At 57.4% G+C, this 22,973-nt stretch overlaps 2 protein-coding genes across 7 annotated transcripts; one reads left to right on the forward strand and one right to left on the reverse strand.

The window, feature by feature from the left end:
* The first annotated feature begins 770 nt into the window (after window positions 1–770).
* MPG (N-methylpurine DNA glycosylase) lies at window positions 771–4,646 on the forward strand. Its single transcript, XM_028705713.2, has 3 exons — window positions 771–1,073; window positions 2,490–2,694; window positions 4,128–4,646. The coding sequence occupies exons 1-3, from the start codon at window positions 786–788 to the stop codon at window positions 4,523–4,525; spliced, it is 891 nt and encodes a 296-aa protein (XP_028561546.2). The 5' UTR covers window positions 771–785; the 3' UTR covers window positions 4,526–4,646.
* Window positions 4,589–22,733, reverse strand: NPRL3 (NPR3 like, GATOR1 complex subunit). Of its 6 annotated transcripts, none has more exons than XM_028705707.2 (14): window positions 22,581–22,733; window positions 21,040–21,109; window positions 18,498–18,536; window positions 15,241–15,370; window positions 13,053–13,127; window positions 11,067–11,220; window positions 10,653–10,734; window positions 9,102–9,239; window positions 8,745–8,901; window positions 7,810–7,916; window positions 7,526–7,655; window positions 7,234–7,423; window positions 6,161–6,353; window positions 4,589–5,563 (listed from the first exon to the last, which is right to left on the reverse strand). In XM_028705707.2, exons 1-14 carry the CDS (start codon window positions 22,696–22,698, stop codon window positions 5,398–5,400), a joined length of 1,749 nt encoding a protein of 582 aa, XP_028561540.2. In that variant the 5' UTR covers window positions 22,699–22,733; the 3' UTR covers window positions 4,589–5,397. The 6 variants fall into 6 exon arrangements, with proteins under 6 accessions (XP_028561540.2, XP_028561538.2, XP_028561544.2 ...); XM_028705705.2 differs by having other exon boundaries at window positions 15,202–15,370; XM_028705711.2 differs by lacking the exon at window positions 18,498–18,536.
* Between the last annotated feature and the right edge of the window lie 240 nt (window positions 22,734–22,973).

Here is a 22,973-nt window from a genome sequence, read left to right on the forward strand (position 1 = left end):
CTCATCTTCCTCTCTTGGGCAGTGGGCTCTGTATCTGCAGTCTTCTAGGCTCAAGGCAGACCACTGCTTCTACCAAATGGATGCATTTATTGGGTAAAGCATTCTTGATAGGGCCAGGGAAACCGACAGGCACTGAGGGAAAGAAGAAGAAGAAGAAGAAGAAGAAGAAGAAGAAGAAGAAGAAGAAGTGATGCCGTGGCTTCCAACCAATTATTAAAATACAGTGGTCTGTTAAACATTAAAAGCTTCCCTAAAAAGGGCTGCCTTCAGATGTCTTCTAAAAGTCTGGTAGCTGTTCTTCTCTTTGACATCTGGTGGGAGGGCGTTCCACAGGGCGGGAGCCACTACCAAGAAGGCCCTCTGCCTGGTTCCCTGTAACTTGGCTTCTTGCAGGGAGGGAACCGCTAGAAGACCCTCAGAGCTGGACCTCAGTGTCCAGGTAGAACGATGGGGGTGGAGACGCTCCTTCAGGTCTACTGGACTGAGGCCGTGATCTAAAGATGAAGAATGAAATCCAGGAAGCATCCGAAGGAGGAACTGAGGCAGTAAAGGCGGCGTTTCAGTCACTGGGTACTTGTGTGCTCAAGTCAGGGCAAAGGGATAAAATTTCTTATTTGACGGAGCAGTTATTGGGTGTTTATGTTTAATACTTTTTATTAATTTTCGGAAAGGATTCATTCTCTCAAACAGGATCTGATGATACAATTACGGTTCACTGTTGAGCAAATGCAGACACGAAACAAAACCAGGGTCAGTAAAGCCGAGGTCTGTGCCTGGATGCGCGGATGCCGAGAGAGGCCGGGATTCCGCGCAGCCTTCGGGGTTGCCCCGGCTCCCCCCGGCAGGGGGCGCCCCGACGGACTCGAGGGGGCGGAGACCTCGAGGGGGCGGGACGGCCAGAATCCCCTCCCTCTGGCGCAGCCATGCCGGGGCCGCAGAAACGGCTTCCTCGCGAGCAGGAGGCGGAGGCAGCGGCAGACGGGCCCCTGGCCAAGGCGCCCTCCCCGCCCCGCCTGGGCGCCGCCTTCTTCGACCAGCCGTGCGTCCGCCTGGCCAGGGCGCTGCTCGGACAGGTGAGGGACGGGGACCCCGCCGCTCCTCGGGGGAGGCGCCCTGGCCGGGCGGGCACGGCTTCCTTCGCCGAGGAGGCGCCCCCGACGGCGGGGCCGAGCCGAGACCCTCCGGCTCCGAGCGGGGCCTGGCCAGGGCAGGAGCGAAAGCGCAATTACGCATGCAGAGAAGCGCATGCCTGAATTCTACTCGTGTTTCATTGTTTCACAATTGTGTCCCACCCCGATGATTTTAGCTGCTTCTGTTTTATCTGTAAGACGCCTTGGCTCCCCGTGTGGAGAAAAGGCAGTACTGTATATAAATTTTATGATGAGAATAATAATAATTATTAATACAGGGTCCTCGCCACGCAATCACATTCACCCAGTTCTATACCAGCTGCACTGGCTCCGGGTGGAGTACAGGATCAGGTTTAAGGTGCTGGTTTTGACCTTTAAAGCCCTATGCGGCCTAGGACCCTCGTACCTACGGGACCCTCTCCTGGTATGTCCCACAGAGGACCTTATGGTCTTCAAATAAAAACATCTTGGAGGTCCCGGGCCACAGGGAGGTTAGGCTGGCCTCCGCCAGGGCCTTCTCAGTGATGGCTCCCACCTGGTGGAGGAGATTAGGGCCCTGCAGGACTTGACATCTTTCCACAGGGCCTGCAAGACGAAGCTGTTCCACCAAGGCTCAGTCTGACCCCCTCTCCTTCTGTAATCTTCATAGAACTCTAGCCCAATGATTGCCATTAATTTGATTTTGAATTGATTTTAGAATGAATTGATTTTGGAATGCTGGGTTACTTTTATTGTTGTTAGCCGCTCTGAGCCCGGCTTCGGTTGGGGAAGGCGAGATATAATCATTATTATTATTATTATTATTATTATTATCATTATCATTTAATATTTAGCCATGCAGCCCCCTTGTGCCTCAGTGCTCCTGCCCACTCTTCCCACCTGGTAATGCTTCTTCCAATGGGGGGGGGGGCACCTGAGACCTTCTGCATGCCAGGCAGGTGCTCCTCCGCCCATCTAGGGTGCCAGAGGTCCTGCAGCTGTTGGGGCGATGCCAGGGTTGGACTCCTCCTGCTTTTTTTTGCACAGCTTCCGGCTTCCTCTACGGAGCGTCTTCTTGCTATGCGGCCAGGACTCTGTCAGATCTCGGAGGTCAGGGTGGGAGCCTCCCTGGTGGTGGGACCTCTGCTGCCAGGGCTGAGCCGCAGCCACCTCTTCCGAACCCATCACTCGCCCCCAGAGCTGTGCCTTCCATCTTTGCAACCACATGGGGAGTCTCTGTGCGCTGCCCGCAAGTGTTTTGGGGCCAACCGTGGCAGTGGCTGCAAGAGTTGGCTTTCTGAAATGTGGAAGAGGTGCTGGCATGCCCTCTCCAGGCGGCTCTGGGGGCTTGTGGGGCTCAGCCTTTGCTCTGCTTCCCAGATCCTGGTCCGGAGGCTTCCAGATGGGAGAGCGCTCCGGGGGCGCATTGTGGAAACGGAGGCCTACCTGGGAGGAGAGGACACCGCCTCCCACTCCAGGGGCGGGCGGCAGACTGCCAGGAACACGGCTATGTTCATGGCGCCGGGCACTCTGTATGTGTACCAGATCTACGGGATCTACTTCTGCATGAACATCTCCAGCCAAGGTAAGCAGGTGGCCGTCCTGCAGGAAAGCCCTGAGCCCTCCGGGGGAGTTTGGGGGGCCTCTCCTGCCCCCAACCCTCATCCGGCAGGCACACAGGCCCTGGGGGGGGGGGAGCGAGGGGGCTGTGCTTTGTTCTGAGGATCATCAGAAGAGAGCCAAATGGATGGATCCGGCCAACATTCTCTGTGTCCATCCAGAAACTCAAGGGAATAATAATAGTAATAATTTATTTATACCCCGCCCATCTGGCTGGGTTTCCCCGGCCACTCTGGGTGGCTTTCAACAGAATATTAAAATACAATAATCTATTAAACATTAAAAACTTCCCTAAACAGGGCTGCCTTCAGGTGTCTTTTAAAAGTAAAATAGTTGTTTATTGCCTTGACATCTGGTGGGATGGCGTTCCTCAGGGCAGGTGCCAACACTGAGAAGGCCCTCTGTCTGGTTCCCTGTAACCTCGCTTCTCGCAGGGAGGAAACCGCCAGAAGGCCCTCGGAGCTGGACCTCAGTGTCCAGGCAGAACGATGGAGGTGGAGACGCTCCTTCAGGTATACAGGACCGAGGCGGAGACCAAAGCACTTGGGCTAACTTTCTGCTCCCCAGACAGCCTAGTCCTTTCTTCAAGGTGGGGGGGTCCAGGCATGGTTGTTGCTTGAAAGTGCTCCCCCCCCCCCAGATCCTGGCTTCTTTGAACCAGGGGAATATGGTGTGGCCTCCATTTCTGCCCCTCTCCCCCAGACAAGTGTCCCAGGTCGGGTGCGGCTGCCGTGTCCTTGCCTGTGGCAGTGGGCAAGGGGATCCCTTCCGGGAAGGGGCGGGGGGCTGACTGTGCATGCCCCAGGGCCGCATCCCAGTCCTGCCTCCGGCCCTCGCAGCAGCCAGCCAGGGCCCCTCAAGGACCAAGGACCAAGGGCTAGTGGCCTCACTTGGGATTCCCAGCACCTCATATTCACAGGCATTTGATCCCCATTGAAAGCCCTCCAAGTTGGAGGCCATCAAATTCGACGGTTTATTGAGGTGAGAAGTCTCCTCTTTTGTCTGTTCTGACGCTTCCAGAAGAACAATAAGAATAATTTTCCTCCCTCTCGTACTAGTACTTGGCAGGAGATGGAGGAAAACGCCTCTCTCTTCATTTTCTGCCCACCATGCCTGATTTTGTACCCCTCTCTAATCCCCCTCCGTACTCGTTTCCTAAATGCTCCAGCGCTTCCTCCTCAGAGAGCTGGTCCAGGCAACTTCCAGATCCTCTTGGTTGCCCCTTTCTGACCCTTCTTCACCTTTCAAGGTGAGATGACAGAACGGCACACGGTCTCCCCATAGATTGGTAGAAGAGCATTAGAATACGGGAGGTTTTCTTGCGACCCCCTTCCGAAAGATCCCTTGAGCTGGGACTGTCCTGCCCTGACCTTTGCCCCCTCCCTTCTCTCTCGCCAGGGGAGGGGGCGGCTGTCCTGCTGCGCTCCTTGGAGCCCCTGCAGGGCCTGGAGGCGATGAGAGAGCTGCGCCTGGCTCAGCGGAAAGGGGCCACCCGCTCCCTCAAGGACCGGCACCTGTGCAACGGGCCTTCCAAGCTCTGCCAGGCCCTGGCTGTGGACAAGACCTTTGACCAGCAGGACCTGGCCTGCCATCCGGCCGTGTGGCTGGAGCCTGGCCTGGACGTGCCCAGGGAGGAAGACGTCATCTCCGCTCCCCGCATTGGCATCAGCGGCGAGTGGGCACAGCAGCCCCTGCGCTTCTACGTCTGGGGCAACCCGTGCGTGAGCGTGATGGACAAGGCGGCCGAGGGGGCCAGAGGCAGCCGGCCGCCAGCGGAGGCCTCTCCCTGCTGCTGATGCCCAGGAACCGGGGGGTCAGGAGGCTTCCCAGGATGGGGAGAATAACAGGGAAGGCCGGGACTTTTTCAGCCTTGTGCATTTATTTATTTCCAAAATAAAATAGTTTGTTTTGCTTTGAGGCTGGTGGTTGTGGCTGCGGGAAAGCCTTCCTGCCTGCAGCATATTGAAGGAAGGAAAAGCCTGCAAAATGCAGAATTGGAAGGAGGAAGGACCCCCCTCCCCCACGATGTGGGGAGATAAGAGTTCCTCCACTGCTAGGAAGAGGTACCAGAATCGCCCCAACAAATTCTCCCCCCATTCCCCATGTTAAATCTGCTCCTGCCCCTGGTCCTTGTGGAAGAGAGAGGAGCTACCTGATTGAGCAAGCAGGATGCGGCCAGTTCAGGTGGCTTGAGAGAGGAGGCCAAGCCAGTGGTCACCTGCCCTTCAGAAGTGAGGAAGGTAGGTCTGTGGGTCACGGCAGGGAGGAAGAGAGCCGGTACTTTCACAACAGACTTGTTCCCTGACTTAAGAGGAGAAAGATTTCACATTTTCCAGCATGTGGTTGTAATTGTGCAACGGTGGGTGAACAGTCTGAGGCTTGCCTGCAATTATCAAGACACAGTTTCCCTCCCCACCAGCTATCCACCCCCCCCACCCCAGAGAAGTGTCCAGCAGATGGATCGCCATGTCTGCAGCCGTCGGCAGAGGCCCAGAAGCAGCACCTGAGGCCTGGCAGTGCCAGGAGCGTGACCGAATCAGGCGTCTGTGCACAAGGCCCCCAAGTCCCCTCCTTGCCCCCCACGTGGCTGCAAGAAGGGGGTGCCTTCTTCCCCCGTCCCGAGGGCCAGCAATCCTCCTTCGAAGTCCTGGGCAGCGGCCCTTTCTCCTCACTTCTGGAAGGACTGGAAGACGGAGATGACGGGGTCCTCGTGGTTGGTCACCACCAGCACGCTCCGGAACTTGTCAAAGAGCATCAGGAGGTGCGAGCGGCGCATGTTCTCGTTGTACATGATCTCCTCCAGGTGGTGGCGCCCCCGGAAGTAGTGCAGAAGCCTGGGGGCGGGAAGGAGGGCAGGGCTGGGGGGCGGCAGCTGCAGCCTGGGCAAGGAGCCCCCAGCGGGAAACCCAAGACAGGACCCCCCAGCCCAGCCAGGAGAGCTGCAAGGGACGGGCAGGGCAGCCCCCAAACCTCCCCCTTGATCTCTCCGCTCTCCCAGAGCAACCTTTTTCCCCCCAAAGGAAGAAACGGCTGCAGGTGCCAGAAGTCAGGGGGAGAAGGGCAGCTCCCCCCACCCTGTGCAGTGTGCAGAAAGGCAGAGGGGGGGGGTCTGAAGGGGCTGGAACAGACCTGCGCCAACAGGGCAGGGGCTGCTCATCTCAGCTGCTCTTTGTGAGCTTTAGGGTCTCCTTCAGAAATGGTCTTCAAATTACAGAAGCCATGGGTGTAGCCAGGGGGGGGGGGGGGCCCAGATCAAGTAAAACAACAGAAATGCTTAACTAACTGACAAATCACACTGGTTCTGCCCCCCTAACAAAAATCCTGGCTGTGGCCGCCCTAGGGACTCCTGCAGTTCGGCTTCTGCCTTCTTCCCAGAATCAGCCATCGCCACACCCGGCCCTTTCGTTCTTTGAAGGCAGCTGCCTGCCTACCTGGCAAATGTGCGCAGGTCCTCGGGGTTGTGGGCGGCTGGGACACTGAGGATGGCCTCTCGCTCGTGCTCCGGGAGGCTGGTCAGCAGGTTCTCGGTCATACGCTTGTTCACAGGGGAGTCCCCTCCGGGCAGCAGCTCTGCGCTGGAGTTGTCCATGCTGGGGCTGGTGAGCGTCATGTCGTCGCTGCTGGCTGGGGGGGGGGAGGAGGACAAGACAAAGACACAAGGGAGCGTGGAGCAGGCCGCCCCCCTCGGCTGCCCCCTTGCCCACGGGGCTCATGCGCACCCTCTCTCACACACACCCAGCAGAGGCAGGCGCCTGTCCTGTCGCCCGTCGCGAGAGGGCCCCCAGGCCCCCAATGCAAAGGGCGAGCTTTGCAAAGGGGGAGAGACGCAAAGAGCAGCCTGGGCAGAGCGTGCATGCATGCGCCTCGTGTGGAGAGAGCAGTGCTCAGGCCCCCCCCCCCAGCACAGCCGCCACTGCCACCCCTTGCTCTGTGAAGGGTGTGGAAGGATCAGGCCATACAAGATTCGTTGTGCAGATGGACGGGGGCTGAAGCTCGCGTGGCGTTTGCAAAAGCCCCGGGATCCCCCACAACCTCTTTCCGTCTTTCGCTGGAGTAGAGGAGATCCTTTCCTACAAGTGGGGCAACTCAGCCACAGCCGCAGCTCAAAACGGGGCCTTTGCCGCAGTGGCTCCCTGCTTGTGGGATGTTCTCCCCTGGGAGGCTCGCTTGGCGCCTTCATTCCTTCGCTTTAGGGGCCAGGCAAAAGCATTCCTCTTCAACCGGGCCTTGGACTGATCAAAAAATGTACGGCTTATGTTTGTGGAGAGGGGGCTATGCAGCTTTTTGGGGTATTTGTTATTAAGTTATGCATTTTGTGTTCTGATTTTCCGTTTTTATATTGCGTATAAAGGCAACAAACTAAATAAAAACAACAAAGCCTATTATGCCCAGAAGTATGATGGGGAAAACATCTGGAGCATCTGGCAAAAGGTAAGATGGAGACAGACTCAGTGACCCAGGACCCCTTTGCAGCAGGGCTCCAAAAGACACACACACCACCTACTTGGGGAGCCAAAGCTGAGGGCGTTGGGGGTGCTGAGGCTGCGTCCCCCGACTCTGGCCGCCAGGGGCATCTCCTCCGCCCGGGGCCGGACGTCCTCTTCCTTGGGGGGCACCATCAGGCAGGCGTAGGTGTGCAGCTGGATGAGCAGTCGGTGTTGGAGCATCCAGACGACCATTTGGATGAGCTGTGTCTGGTGGGGGGGAGGCAAAGAGGGGCTCAGTGGGTGCCACACGCCACCCCCCTGGGGGCTGCCCAGGGGCCGGCTGGGTGAGGGGTGCCAGGGTCAGCTTACCTCCTGCACGGGGGGAGCCAGGGGGTCCTTGAACTCCGACAGGGACACCGGCAAGGAGAACTTGGAGAGGACGGAAGGCAGGTCGTGGCCGGGGAACTGGCAGGCAAAGTCGTCCGCCAGAGGGGAGTAGCTGTGGGGGGGGGGGGAGAGGAAGAGCAGGCAGGAGGTCAGCGGGGTCTCTCTGCGTGAACCCCCCAGCCTCCCCATAGGCCAGCATCGGGAGGGAGGGGACAGGGTGTGAGTCTTGCTTCGTACTCGGCAGAGCTGGATGCCCAGAGACTTACAGGCAGACGCTGGCATTGGGAGACAGCATGTAGACGTTGTTCTCACACAGCGGGTAGACGATGATGGCCTTCCCCCAGTAGACCAGGTGCGCTGCCAGCTGGAACACCTGCCGCAGGGAGGGAAGGGGAAGACTCGAACTCAGCACCAACAGAACCTCCCCAGGTTCCTGGGCCCAAGCGGCAGGAGGAAGCTGCTTCGCCAGGGAGAAAAGGCCTGGATCGGGGTCACATCTAGGGAATCCCCTTTTCTCAGAAACTGCCTGGCCTCTCCTCCAGCCACAAAAGTGCCTGCCCCCCCATGGGAATTTCCAGGGCCCTCCTGGGTCCCACCTGCTTTTCTCACCTGTCGACTTGGGGACACCGGCTCCGCTTTTGAGGAGGCCTCCTGAGTGAGGAGGGGGCTGAGCAACGTCCCTCCCCATCTCCCAGATAGTCAGGTAAGAGACGTTGCTCCAGGCCAAGAACAGAGCCTCCCCCAGCCCCACAGAAGAAACAGCAGCAGCGAGGGAGGGGCAGCAGTGGGTGCCGACCGGGGTCAGAGGAGGAGCTACTGCTCTGGATTTGTGGGGGGGGAGGGAGCCCCCCAGTCGAGGTGCCAACCTCTCTGTGCAACAGTGGCATCAGAGCTACTAGTCCTGAGTGAGGCACAGAGCAGGAGGTGGGGAGGAGCAGCTGCTGCCTCAATGCCCTCCGAGGCCCCTGAGATTCCCACTGGGGCATCTGGGGGGGGGGGGGTTCACAGAACCACAGCGTTGGAAAGGACCCCCTCTGCAATGCAGGAATAATGGCAGTCAAAGCGGAGGGTCCCTTTGGCCAGGGAGCAGGCTGGAGGCCTTGCTGGAGCCAGCCCAGAATTGAGGAGCGGGTGGCGCTTCTGCCGGCAGCCCCCCCCCCCCGAGTCTGGGGCAGGACACCGCCCCCCCCTTCCCCCTCACCTGCAGCAGCGCCAGGTCGGCGTCCTGGGCCAGCTGCTGGAGGTTCTTGACGGCCGAGGTGGTCCTGACCACGCGCACCAGGGCGGGGGAGCAGTCCAGCGGCAGCTCATTCAGAAGCGTCTTCTCGTCCTTCAGCAGCAGCAAGGCGTGGTACGGCCTGAGCGGGGGGGAGAGACGGGGGCACACAGACACTCGCGGCACTGCAGGTGTCTCCAGGGTCATCTAGGCCAACCCTCCTGCAACGCAGGTCCCGCAGAGGGACCCCACTGCCCCCCAAAGCACAGATCCAGGCGCACTCCGGGACCAGGAAGCGGCACAACAACCCCCCCCCCCATTTTATTACGACCCGGTCTTTACCGAATGGCCTTGAGGCTCCTCTCGATGGCTTCCGGAGGGATGAAGCGAGAGGCAGCGTAGTGGATTTTGTGGGGCAGGCAGAAGCTCACTTCCAGCCAGTTGTTGATGTGCAGCTGGACCACGCCTGTCGTGCAGAGGCTGCAGGGGACAGAGAGCAGGTGGAAGAGGCCGCGTGGCCCAGAGCCGCCAGCCCTGGCAGGGACTGAGCCGCAGGCCCCCTCGACAAAGGGCTTGACCCTCGACTCAAAGGAACAGCTCCCCTCTCTCACACTGGCTGAGCCAAGGGTGGCTGGGGCAACTCCGTCAGGTGGGAGGGGTACAAATAATAAAACTGTTCTTGAGCGGCTCCGTTTTCGAACGTTTTGGCTCCCGCATCCAGGAAACCCAGAAATAAATGCTCCGGGCTTTTGAACGTTTTTTGGAACCCAAACGCCCGACACAGCTTCCGCTTGAGTGCAAGAAGCTCTTGCAACTTATCAGATGCTGCGCCTCGGTTGTCAAACGTTTCAGAAGTCCAACCGTCTTCCGGAATGGATTGCATTCGACAACCGAGGTTTGGCTGTTCTATTATAATAAAGAACAGGAGCCACCGGCCGCAGCTCCCTCTGCAGCCCCGTCAATGGCCACCAGGTGGCGCTGGGCAGCTGTGAGCCTGACCCAAGCTCACAGCAGCAGCCGTAACTGCAGAGAGGGAGGGAGTGCACCTGAGTGCCGGTGTAGCTGCCTCACCGCAAAACGGGTATCGCAGAGCTGGGAAAGTTGCAAAAAGACCAGGCAGGCAGCCCTTGAGACTGACCCAGAAAGTCCAGCAGGGGCAGAATGCCACGGCAAGACTCCTTACGGGGTCTTTGCCGCGGGATCACATTCACCCGGTACTATACCACCTGCACTGGCTCCCAGTAGAGTACAGGGTCAGGTTCAAGGTGCTGGTTTTAACCTTTAAAGCCCTATATGGCCTAGGACCCTCGTACCTACGGGACCACCTCTCCTGGTATGTCCTGCTGAGAACCTTACGGTCTGCAAATAAAAACATCTTGGAGATCCTGGGCCACAGGGAGGTTAGGCTGGCCTCAACCAGAGCCAGACCTTTTTTGGCTATGGCCCCGATCTGGTGGAACGCTCTGTCACAAGATAGGGCCCTGCGGGACTTGACATCTTTCCGCAGGGCCTGCAAGACGGAGCTGTTCCACCAGGCCTTTGGCCAAGCCACAGTCCGACACCCTCCTTTGGTAATCCTTATAGAACTCTGGCCCAATGGTTGCCATTAATTTGATTCTGAATTGATTTTAGAATGAATTGATTTTAGAATGCTGTGCTACTTTTATTGTTGTTAGCTGCTCTGAGCCCGGCTTTGGCTGGGGAGGGCAGGATATAAATTATTATTATTATTATTATTATTCAGGGGCCAGAGCAACACCTGGGATGGAGGCCTCTCCTGGGCTTTCAACCTTCAGCACACCCACCCCAGGGCTGAGACCCCAAAGGCTGACTTCGGAAGGGACCCCTCTCAGCTAATCATAACCGGCAGGCGGCCCCCCAGCCTATGCTTACCTGTCGTAAGCCTCCTTCAGGTCTCTGGCCAGCTTGCACTTGGGGAGGATGTGGAGGAAAGGCGACTGGGGCCCTTCAGGCGCTGGAGGAGGGGAACAACAGCCAGGTGTGGCTTCCGGGGCCTTCAAAGGGCTTCCCCAGGAAACCTCCTCGCCCCCCCCCCAGCTCCAAATGGACATGCCAGCCCCCCCCCAAGGCCACTGGAAGCGCCACGAACAGCAGGCAGGGCGTTTTTGTGTTGTGAACCGCCCTGTGATCTTTGGGTGAAGGGCGGGATACAAATCTAATAACTCAATAATAATAATAAAGCCCCTGCCCAGCTGAGCCCACGAGGGCCAGACCGATGCCTGGCCTGAGGGTGGGGGGAAAGCAGGAGAAGGGCTCCCTGTGGCCCCCGGATCCGGCCGGACTCACTTTCCGAGATGGCAGAGGCTTCGTCCTGAATGGCCAGGATGAGCTTGGCCTCTCGCGTGAGGTACTGGCAGCGGCGCTCCTCGTGCTGGAGGACAATGGCGATGCGGCGAGAGAGGTTGTGCAGGCAGCTGATGACCGAGGGGTCCGCGGTGGCCTAAGGGGGAGACGGGGGGAGAGAGGAGGCTGGGAAGGGGGCAGGCAGGGCAGTCCAGCTGCAGGACAGAAGGGGCCCAACCAGCTCAGCCAGGGGTCTTGGGGGAAGCCATGGCTCTGTTTTGGGGTTTTCACATTTACGTGTGCAAAAGCCTGTCAGAACCTTTGGGTCCTTTTAGCTGCAAATTAACCCATCTGCCTGGTACTCTTCAAGAAGACAAGAGATGGGAAGAAGACTAAGTCTACACGAGAGAAGAATGGCAGGTGAAGTTGATGGACTAGGCTGCAATGGCCAAAATGACCAGAAAAATCAGAAATCAGGAAGACAACATTTTTAATAAGGAATGGGGGAAGACCATTGTAAAGAGTTAAAATCATTAGTAGGACTGGAATATCACTTGTAGTTTAAGGGCAAATTTTGGACACAATGGAGAAGTAAAAGAATCGGATCATCAAAAAAGATGGAGGAAATGATTAAATTAGGACCCACAAAGGGGAGGGTGGAAGTCAAGGAGATTCCTTGGGATCTTGTTTGCATGATTTATGTTTGATGTATATACCTGTAAAATTTTAACGTGAAATAACAAATAAATAAATTTACAGATAGTAAAAATAAAAAAAGCTTTCAGATGCCCTACAACAGGATCTAATAAAGCATGTTTACTTGCTTAATTGTATTTGGTAAAAAAGCCAAAAAACACTAAAACTGCAGGATGAGGCCCACGGCCCATCTAGTCCAGGATCCTACCCTCACAGTGGCACCAGGCGCTTGTGGGGAACCAGCAAGCGGGATCAGGGCACAAGAGCCCTCTTCTTCAGCAACGAGGATTCAGGAACATGGCAGAGCAGAGTGAGGGGCCATGAGAAGCCCTCTCCTCCTCCAGGAATGTGTCCAATCCTCTTTGAAAGCTTGTGGCAGTGAGTTCCATAGTTGACTCTGTCCTGCCTTAAGGAGGACTTTCTTTGACCTGCCCTGAAGCTCCCAATGATGCTCCTGTTTTGCTCCATCATGGCGGCTGCCCCCTTAGCCCCAGCTGCTGTGGGCTGGCCATTTCTCTGAGCCCCCCCAAGGAGACCCGGTCCTGAGGGAGGGCAGACCAGACCAGACCAGCTGTGCAACCCCCCTGCCTGCCCTCAGCCTCAGGGAGGTTGGAGCTGGGTCCCTGACCCACAGACCGCTGCCTGGGCTACCAGCCAAAGGGCCGCCCCATCGCTGTCCACCCTGAGAGCTCCCATCCCTGAGACCACGAAGCTGCTTGCTCAGGCCTCCCCATAACCCAAAGGAGGCCACTATCAGCCCCACACAGCTGGCAAGGTGGGGCCAGAGAGGCAAGCCGGAGGGGGCTGGAAGGCGGCTGCCAAGCCCCAGTTAAGGAGGGCCAGGCTGCCGATAATGTTTGCCACCCGGGTCCGCAAACCGTGACTCAGCTTTCGGAGCTCTTGCTGAGTCACAGAGCTGCTCCTCCGCTGATTACCAGGTCGGGGCCTCTGCCTGCCCCACCCGCCTGCCCCACCCAAAGCCCAGGCAGGCCCTCGGGGGGTGGCAGAAGCAAGGAAGGCTCCGAAGCCTTTCCTGGGGTGGGCCTCCCCCCCCCCCACAATCGGCCTCCCCCAAGCAGCCTGGAGACCCTTGATGGCACACAGCCCTGCAGAAGAGCCAAGGGGCCTGCTGCACCCCCCAAGCCAGCCCCACATCCTCACTGGAGTTTGCAGCCCATGTGGGGTGCCCCCCACGCCTGGGCTCTGACTCCCAGGAAATGGCAGGTGCCCCCCGGCCTGGCTGCTCAGCTTCTCAGAACCCGGCAGGAGGGAGGGAGGGAGGGAGGTCCTTACCCTCAAGGCGAAGACGACATTGAAGAGGATCATGGTGGGCACCTCCCGCTTTGGGGAGGGGTCTGTCTTGGAGATCTGCAAAGCAAGCCGGACTTTTAAGGGGGCAGCCAAGAGAGGGGAGCAGGGGAGGGGGCAGCCCCTGGCAAGGAGGGTCTTGGGAGGGCTGGGGAGGGTGGTGGGGCTGCAGAACTACCTCACCCTTGCGGGGGTGTAAGCTGCCATACACTAGGGAACCAGACGGCCGGGCTTCAGGTAGACCCTCCCTCCCAGCAGTCCCTGCTTCTCAGCCTCCCCTACCTCACAGGGTCATTGTGGGGATTAAATGCGCAGGTGGGGAGAGAACCACACAGGCCACCCCCTTGGAGGAAAAGGCCAGGCAGAAGTGGAGTCAATCCATCATTCAAATAAAGCCACAAGGCTTGCTAGCCTGGTCTTCCTTCCCACTGGCTGTGGCCCCCGCCCTGGGCTTGTGTGGAGGAGGCAGCCTGGAGGCAAGGAAGAAGCCAAAGAAAAGGAACGGGGTGGCCAGGGAGAGGGGAGACCCCTCCCCATCTCCACCCCCATCGCTCCGCCCAGACACTGAGGTCCACCTCATAGAATCATAAGAGTTGGAAGAGACCACAAGGGCCATCGAGTCCAACCCCCCTGCCAAGCAGGAAACACCATCAGAGCACTCCTGACATATGGTTGTCAAGCCTCTGCTATAAGGCCTAACCTCCGAGGGCCTTCTGGCGGTTCCCTCATTGAGAGAAGCAAAGTTACAAGGAACTAGGCAGAGGGCCTTCTCGGTGGTGGCGCCCGCCCTGTGGAACGCCCTTCCAGCAGATGTCAAGGAAATAAACAACGATCTGACTTTTAGAAGACATCTGAAGGCAGCCCTGTTTTGGGAAGTTTTTAATGTTTGATGTTTTATTGTGTTTTTAATATTCTGTTGGAAGCTGCCCAGAGTGGGGTATAAATAAATTATTATTATTATTATTATTATTATTATTATTATTATTATTATTATTATTATTGCTGCTGCTGCTCCCTCCCTTCCCCTGCATGGGGTTTGTGCCCATGAACATCAGCCTACTAGGGGCCTGATCCGATCAGAGGCTCGGCACCTCTTCCCAATGCTTAGGGACAGGGGCGGGCAAGAGCCCTAGCCGCCACCAGCCCTCCCACCTCATTTTGAAGGACTCTCTGGGCTTCACAAACAGAAGGGAGATGCAAGAAGCCCAGGCAAGTTTGCAGCAGCTGCCAAAGGACTTTGCAGGGTCTGCATGTCACCACAAGGAGGTGCAGGAGAGCCTGAAGGCTGAGACCCCCCCCCAAAGGCCTTTGGCACCCATGTCTCCACCTCAAGGGGGGCTGCAGGACAAGGACCAAGGAGACCCCTGCCCAGGAGGCTCTCCAACTCTGAATTGTGCAGTCCCCCCCCCCCCGCACTAATAGCAGAGTTGTTGTTTTTAAGGGGGAAAATATGGAAACAACCTGGCTGGCCCTTTCCTAGAGCGCTCCAAGGGTCAGTGGCAGAGCAGCTGCTTGGCATGCAGAAGTCCCAGGTTCCACCCCCACTGGCATGACCTCCAGGGAAGGCTGGGAGAGACTCCTGCCTGAAACCCCGGGGAGCTGCTGCTGCCAGTCAGTGCGGGCATTATAGGGTTAGATGGACCAAGGGCAGCTTCCTCTGTCCCTGTGCTCTGGCTCAGCTTCCGAGGCCCCCAGCAGCCACATCACAAACTGTGGGGTACCAGTCCGACGACTCGTGATCGAACTCAGCACCCCTCCGAATTTGGCAGGCCAGTTCAGAAGTCGAGGCAGACACAGGTCCCAGGAAAGGACCCACACGGGTCGGGGTAGTGCAGTGCAAGTGTGGAAACGCAACTCCCCCCTGGAAGGAGAGCTTGAAAGGGTCCAGCTCCCCAGAGAGGAGAGGAGGTGATGTCAGGGCAAGGACTGAATGATGTTATGGAGGGAGAAAGGGCCACCTGGGGGCCGGCCAGCAGGCCCAAAAGCAGAGCGTGAGAGGGGGCACCTGTGGGGCAATCTGGCTGGACGGCACTGAGCGACTGCAGCTGGCCCCCCAGGCCTGTTCCAGGGCTGCTCCGAGCTCCCCCTCCCAGCAGAGGGACCCAACTGGACAAGACTTCCCGGCCCAACTCACAGGCTGTGCCAAGGCTGCCCTGGCGCCCGCGGGGCCTACCTGCCCAAAGGCATGCTGCACCAGGGTGGGGTGTCCCACGAAACGGACGTTGTCGATCTTCAGCTCAAACTTCTTGCCGCACATGTCTGATTTGGTAGCCAGGATCGTTGCCAGGATGACGTCCGAGAACCTTCGGGAGCAGAAACGGGCATCAGAAACGCACTTGCGCAGGCCCCACGCCGCCCCGGAGGCGGGATGAATTGGTATGCATTGTGTCACCATTAAGTCTACAAACACACACACACACACGACATTGGGGCACCTTGGAGTCCATCAGGTGGGGGAAATTAAGATGCCGCAAAGATCACAATCTTTCAAATCATCAGAATTATATCGAGAGGGAAAGCGTCAGAGGCTCATGCAACTTTCGTTAATGACAAGCTCTCAGGCGGAAAGATTAGGCAGAGTTTGCAGGCGTCGGTTTGGAAGGACAGGTGAGGTTCCCCTAAGCAGCAAGGTGTGGCGGGCAGGTCGCTTGAGGACAGGCAGCGCAATGGGGCTTTGCTCCAGAGCAGGGGACCAGGAGGCAGCTGTGTCAGGGGTGCCAGCACCACCTGGGGGGCCACCAACTGCCCATCCCTGTGAAAAAGGGCTCCCTGGGCCAAAGGGACAGGTGTGCCCAGCTCTGCTCCCTGCCTCAGGTGTGTCTGCGGGGGGAGCAGCTGAGCCCCATGGCCCCCTCCCAGAGACGCCAGAGCTTTAGGTCTTGGGGTGGTCAGAAGGGCCCGACTGCAGCTGGGAGCCGCAGGCCAGGCCAAACTCAGAAGCCCTTTCTGTGTCTCTCCTCCCACTGCAGGTGTCCCAGATTTCCTTCTGCATTTATGCATGGGCCAAGTTCATCAGGAAAGGGGGGGAAATGTGTGGCCTGCAAAGTCCTGAAGTTCCCCAGAAGGATGGATCCTCTCTGAAGAAGGGCAGGTTTTTTGGAGGGGGGGCGGGGAAGGACTTCCTTTTGTCTGTCCCAGGTGGCCATCTGTCAGGGATGCTTTAGTCCTGCATTGCAGGGGGTGGACTAGATGGCCACAGGGGGGTGGGGTCCCTTCCCACTCTACGACTCTATGAACCTTCCCACATCTCTCCACCAAAGGGGATATTCTGCAAAGCTGCTGTTTGCTCAGATTTGGGGAAAAGGCATGAAACTGTAAAGGTGGCAGTCAGCCTCTGCCTGCATGACTCAAAATGAAACTAGCTTTGCGGGCAGAAGCAGCCAACCTGCCTGGTCAACGGGGGTCTTGCCTGCTGCTTTCCCATCTGACAGCTGCCAGGAGGCCAACTTCCGGGCGCCAGGGAAACAGTGAGGCCTGGAACAAGCTGTGCCCTGCGGCCCTCTTTGCCCTTCAGCTTCACCCAGAAAGATTGCCCTGCCCTGGGTGCAGGCAGCAGCTGCAGGGGCCGTGGCCGGGAGAGATTGCCAGCTTATCGGCCCCGGCAGAAGAGATCAAGTAGGCTGCACAACGCAGCCGAGGGAGGCCATGCGCAAAACCAGTGGCATCGGAGAAGACAGCAGGCCTGCTGTGGGGGGAACAAGACTGCATGGAAATATGACCCGGGGGCGAGTGGAGAAGTGTCTACAATAAGAAGCTCAACAAAATCTTGTTACATATGGGAAATGGGCAAATTCTGCTTTGGCCTCCGTTTCCAAACACTTGTCGGCCTCCATCTGTCTCGAGGGACAATGGAGTGTGCCTCTGGGGGTGAAAAGTCAAACCGCTGGAGGACCACAGTGCCCTTTCTATGCTACCACCCAGAAAAGACTCCCTGCCCCTTTGGCTGCAACCGTCATCACACGGCTGCTGCGACCCCTCTGGAAATTGAGAAAATTGTTTCTTGAAGCCAAACTTGAAATCTGGGGTGCACAGATCACTTCCACTCCTCTGTTCTGGCAACGGGAAGCCCAAAAACTTTGTAAATGAGTTAGAGCGGCTTTTCAGAGGAGTAGCGATTGTGCATTGGGGGCACCTACCCCCCAACCTTTCTCTGAAAGCAGAGAACCAAAGTGACTGAGCTAAAAAAAAAAAGGTTTCTCAGGTTGCAGAGGAGAATATTGCTCCCTTCCCCACCTCCCACTATTGTTAAGAGCTCATCTGCTTATTCAGAGCTGGAGACTTTGTTTTAATCCACTTGACGGCCTCTTTGAGCAGCTACAGAAAGGCAAACCTGCTTTAAAGGCACACAAAGTATTTTATTTAAAACAAGCAACTTCAGGGCAGGCAGTGCTCTGAGACAGCAGCCATCAAGCCGTCAGCTTCTTGAGAAGCTGTTCAGAACAGGGCGGCCAGGGGGGCAAGGGAGTTCCAAAATCTACTGGGCTGCTCCAGCCCCACAGCCCTGAAGGATGCCCCATTGCTCTGAGCACTGGAAGGCAGCCTTCCCCAGAGGCAGAGGGAATGGATATGGGGCCGGGGGCAGCCTCTGGCGGCCCAGGTCAAAAGCCGTGTGGCACACGCAGGAGCACCGCTCAGTCAACTCCTAGCCACCCTACCCTGACGGAGGTCCACACCGCAACCCTCACTGAGTCTCTGAAATGGGAGGCTGGGCCAAACCTGCACTGTGTCCCTCTGAGCTTTCCCCTCGGTAGGGGCTTCCCTCACAGGGGCTGGGGGCCTGTGCAGCCCTCCTAAGCAAGTCTGCTGGGACTGAGGACCCCCGGGGGGGAGCCAGGACCATTTGTCACGAAGAGGCAAAAGGAGGGCGACAGGAGCCTCACACTGTCTGCACCGCAGGCTGGTCAGCTTGCATCCTGCATACTGGAGCAGAGCAGCCAGCCTTCAGACAAGTGCGTCCCCCAAACGCCTTCAGAGGGAAAACATGCCCTTTTTCTCTCCGTGGAGAAATCAGTTCCCCACTCACTGCAAAGCACAGCGTAGCTGTTTCTTCCAGCTCTGAAGCGGAAAGGCCTTCAGAAACTCAGGCAACAGCCTTCTCCCGGGTCAGACTGATGGGCTGTGTAGTCCAGGGATGCCTGCACTGACTGGGGTGTCAGGCACAGGGGGTCTCTCCCCCCCCCAGCCCTGCCCTTGGGGTCTGGGACCTTTTGCTCTGCCCCTGAGCAGCAATTTCCTTCCTGGCTGACCTGCCTGCTTCTCAGGCCCTTTGCTGGCCTCCCTGCGCACCAGCGTGTGGTTCCGTGACATTTGCAGCTTGGTGGGAAAGAGAAGTGAGAAAGTGCGAGGAGAAGGCGAAGATGGTGGAGACAGGGAAGCCATTCGAGAGAGAGAGAGACAGAGGCGCTGCTGGCGGAGAAGGTTTGGTCTTACCCCGACACCACCTGCTCATCAGTGAGCGGACAGGGCTCTCTGAAAACAGGAACAGGGGCTATGAGCACCACGCGGAAACAGAACACAAGAATCAACCAGGCAAAGTCACGCAAGGCACAAAAACCTCAACGCTGCAAAACCGGCCAGTTGGAGGTTAGGGGACTGTCCACATCTTGAAATAAATAAAGGCTCCTTGGAGAATGAGCCCTTGCCCAGCACCTCAAGGAAGAAGCCTGGCTGGGGTTAGACTGGGGACTGGGAGCGGCCGCTGAGACCACAACACCTGTCCTGAAAGACCTGCATTGGCTCCCAGTACGTTTCCAGGCACAATTCAAAGTGTGGCTGCTGACCTTGAAAGCCCTTTAAAGCCGTGAGGTCCAGCACCGAGGGCCTTCTGGGGATTCCCTCCCTGTGAGAAGTGAGGTTACAGGGAACCAGGCAGGGGGCCTCCTCGGTGGTGGCGCCTGCCCTGTGGAACGCCCTCCCATCAGATGTCAAGGAAATAAGCAGCTATCTTATCTTTAAAAGACATCTGAAAGCAGCCCTGTTTAGGGAAGCTTTTAATGTTTGATGAATCATTGTATTTTAATATTCTGCTGGAAGGTGCCCAGAGTGGCTGGGGAATAAATAATAAATTATTATTATTATTATTATTATTAGGCACTCCTTACCCTCGGGCCACAGGAGGCAACCCCGTCCATGCCATGGGTGGGCATCACTGCCCAGCAGATGAAGGCCCCCAAGGGGCACTGCCTCCCCACACTGTCAGGCTGTGCCAGCCCAGAACAGTGGCAGCAACCTTCATGCCTATCTTTCTGCAGGGCCTGCAAGACGGAGCTGATCTGCCTGGCCTTTGGTTTGGACTCAGTCTGACCCTCATGTTTCCATCCCTTTATGGTTTTGGTTTTGATTTATGGGCTACTCTTAAAATGAGGCTGCATTTTAAATTGCATTTTAACCTGTATTTTAAATTGGTTTTTTTTCTTTTCCTATTATGCTTTTACTGTAATTTTACTGGTGTTAGATGCCCTGAGCCGGGGAGGGTGGGGTATAAATTATTACTATTACTATTATTATTATTATTATTATTATTATTATTATTATGTCCTGCGCAAGAGGCAGCCTCTGCAGCAGGATTCAGCAACCCCCACAAGCCTATCCCTATCCCCCAGCAGTGGGGCCAGGGGAACTGCTGCATCAGGGGCTCCAGGAGCCCCCCAACCCCGTCCTGCCCCTTTCCTGCCACCAATGCTCCTCTTCTCCCCAAGATGCCCCCTTCAGATATGCCCCCCGCCCCGTGCTGAAGGTGAGCACAGCCCCGGCAGGACTGGGGAACTGCGATCACAAACGTGACCAAGTCCAAGCCCCAGAGGCCTGATTCAGGCCAGGCGGAGACGAGAGGCTCAACCTGGTGCTCACCTGGAAACTCCCTGGCTGCCAATTCAAGGGGAAGTGAGAGAGGAAGGCCCTTATTGCCTTTTCATGTTATTTTATCTGGAAGCATCAGGGTTCAGGGGAACATTTCTGACCTGTCCACTGCAATGACTTTCTGGTTTTCTGGAAAGAGGAAACTCAGCTCTCTTTTGGACCAAACAACCAAGACATCGTTAGGTGCTGGGCAAAAACATTCCTCTTTTCCCAGGTCTTGGGCCAACTCAACAATCTATGGCCTTCGAAACCGGAGAGAGGGGGTAATTGTTTTTGTTGGTTACTGTGCTATGCATTTTTGTGTTTTTATAATGTAAACCACTCTGTGATCCTCGGATGAAGGGCAGTATAAAAGGTAAAGGTAAAGGTACCCCTGCCCGTACGTGCCAGTCTTGACAGACTCTAGGGTTGTGCGCCCATCTCACTCAAGAGGCCGGGGGCCAGCGCTGTCTGGAGACACTTCCGGGTCACGTGGCCAGTGTGACGAAGCTGCTCTGGCGAGCCAGCGCAGCGCACGGAAACGCTGTTTACCTTGCCGCTATAAAGCGGTCCCTATTTATCTACTTGCACCCGGGGTGCTTTCAAACTGCTAGGTTGGCAGGTGCTGGGACCGAGCAACAGGAGCGCACCCCGCCGCGGGGATTCAAACCGCCGACCTGACGATCGGCAAGCCCTAGGCGCTGAGGCTTTTACCCACAGCGCCACCCGCGTCCCACAAAGGGCGGTATACAAATGGATAAATGAATAAATAATATAGCAAGGCTTGTGCAGGAACTTCCCATGCAAGAGTCTTATGCCTGGGTTGGCTAGAGACCTCTTTCATAAGTCAAGGTAGACACCCTGGCATTAAAAGCCACGCCTCCCTGCCACACCTGCGGAGCCACAGGTGACCCCCCACCCCAGCTGCAAAGGTCTGGGTCTGCTTCGATCAGGATCCAAGCAGCCGCAAGCCAGCCAGCCAACTCCCCTTTTGCCTTACACGCCAGAGCTCTGGGACCCCAGCACACCCCACCTGGTGAGGATCCAGGTGCAAAGGTGTCTTTTACGCTCTCTACACAAACCCATGACAACCAGCAGGAGGGCTGGCGCTCAAGGGAACAGGAGCCCCACGTACCTGGAGTCCCCATCTGGGTCTTCGACGCCGTCGCCCAGACTGTTCACGGCATACCTGCTTCTCGGTTTCCCTAGGAAAGGAAAAAGGGGGGAAGTCCAGAAGGCCAGAGATGTTTGGGTTAGAGCAGAAACCTCTTCCACCTAATTCTTAGCAAATAATAATAATAATAATAATAAATTTTATTTATACCCCGCCCTCCCTCCCCAGCCAAGACCAGGCTCAGGGCAGCTAACACCAGGTATAAAAACAATTGATTAAAATACAACTTAAAAACAAGATTAAAATACAACATTAAAATGCAGCCTCATTTCAGCAAATCAAAAACTTTTTGGGGATGAAAACGTCAAATCTTCACCTAGGCCAACTATCCAGACTGGGTTATATAGGAAATGGGAGCCCGTGGCACAATTCAAGTTGCCGCTTTTGACCTCATGGCTTGAGCCCAACATATTACGAGGGCGGCCATCTCCCTAAGGCTTTACGGTTGATCTCAAGAATCAACTGAGATGCCTATCAGAGCTCAGCCAGAAGGGAAAGGGCATGTCAGGAGGCATGTGAGGACCAAAAGGAGACATCTGGTTGGCTGCGGGGAGAAAAGGACGCCAGGCTCTGAGGGGCCCCTTTGGGGCTGATCCAGCAACCCAGGCTTTTATTACACTCTTCTTGTCCCTGGGTGCTCCTCAGCTGGGGAATTGCCTTCCCAAGATCCTTTTCCCAAAGGGGAAAAGAAGAGAGAATAATGGCCGGCTGGCCAGCTGCCGGGACACAGAGCGGCCATGTGTGTATTGCTGGGGGGCAGATGCCCCATGGCGGAGCCCCAAGGCAGGACTTGGGCCCCAGAGCCCTTTCGCTTCCTGGGTCTTCCAGTGAGCAGGACTTGAGCACAGCAGCCAGATTGGGAAGGAGGCTGCCTCAGGCAGCGGGGGCAGGACCAGGGGAGGCTGGTGCCCTTTGGGAGTGGCAGAGGGGCAGGAAGGAGGCTGCCGGGGGGCACAGCCAGCTCCTTCTCGGTTTGCCCCCCTCTGCCCTGCTGCGTTCAAGGGCAGAGCTGCTGGAGCTGAGCAGCGCGTTGGCAGCCAGGCTCACCCTCTGGGGGGGGGGGGGGGGAGAGGCAGGCAGGTGAAGCAGAAAGGAGACCTGGGGGGTCTCGAATTTCAGCCGTGCCCCACATAATGCCCCCACCTCTCGCGCCCCATTCTGAATCACAGTTGCAGCGCCCCCAAACTGGTGGCCGTGGCCGTTCCTTGAGGGAGCAGAGTGACCATTCTGCCCTGGGTGGGAAGGTCCCTCCTTTCCACGGAATCACAGAACTGTAGAGTCGGAGGGGACCCCAGGGTCATCTAGTCTGACCCCAGCTAAATCCTCCCTGGCAGATGCTGTGCGCCCCCCCCCAAGACCTCTTCTCAGGAAGGAGGTTCCCCTCCCGCGTCGCCCCCAGCCCCCCCCCCCCGTTTTCCCACTCGCGTGTCAGGGTGTCGCGTGTGCTTGTGGTGCACGTGTGAATGCGGGCAGCGGCTGCGGCGGGCGCCGCTCCTCCTCACCGGTGTGGGCGGCGGGGCTGCCGGGCCCCCTCTGGAAGGGGAAGCGGAAGAGCAGCTTGTTCCCGCGGCTGCCGGAGCTGACCAGGATGACGCTGATGGGGCTCGAGCTCTCGCCCATCCTCGCGCCCCACCGAGCGGACACAGGGCACTGCGCATGCGCCGGCGGGTCACGTGGCTCGCCGGAGGAGGAGGAGGAGGAGGAGGAGAGCATGCGCGGTCCCCGCCTCTCTGGACTACGGCTCCCATCGGCCAGCGCGGCTGGCGGCAAGGCACGCCGGGAGTGGTAGTCCAGAGAGTGGGGAGGGCGCGCTCCCCGCCGGGCGCGTTGCCTTCAGCAGCTGGGGCTGAGCGAGCTTCCCATACGGGGCAGCTTGAAGCTGATTTCCCAATAAT

This window comes from Podarcis muralis, chromosome 14 (assembly GCF_964188315.1).
Source record: "Podarcis muralis chromosome 14, rPodMur119.hap1.1, whole genome shotgun sequence".
NCBI lineage: Eukaryota > Metazoa > Chordata > Lepidosauria > Squamata > Lacertidae > Podarcis > Podarcis muralis.

Coding starts and splice junctions, on each gene's coding strand:
- MPG (XM_028705713.2), top strand. CDS start 786: ATGCCGAGAGAGGCCGGGATTCCGCGCAGCCTTCGGGGTTGCCCCGGC. Junction 1,074..2,489: donor CCAGGGCGCTGCTCGGACAG/GTGAGGGACGGG, acceptor TCTGCTTCCCAG/ATCCTGGTCCGGAGGCTTCC. Junction 2,695..4,127: donor CATGAACATCTCCAGCCAAG/GTAAGCAGGTGG, acceptor CTCTCTCGCCAG/GGGAGGGGGCGGCTGTCCTG.
- NPRL3 (XM_028705705.2), bottom strand. CDS start 22,698: ATGGGCGAGAGCTCGAGCCCCATCAGCGTCATCCTGGTCAGCTCCGGC. Junction 18,537..21,039: donor GACCCAGATGGGGACTCCAG/GTACGTGGGGCT, acceptor TCCTGTTTTCAG/AGAGCCCTGTCCGCTCACTG. Junction 15,371..18,497: donor GATGAGCAGGTGGTGTCGGG/GTAAGACCAAAC, acceptor CTGCTCCCGAAG/GTTCTCGGACGTCATCCTGG.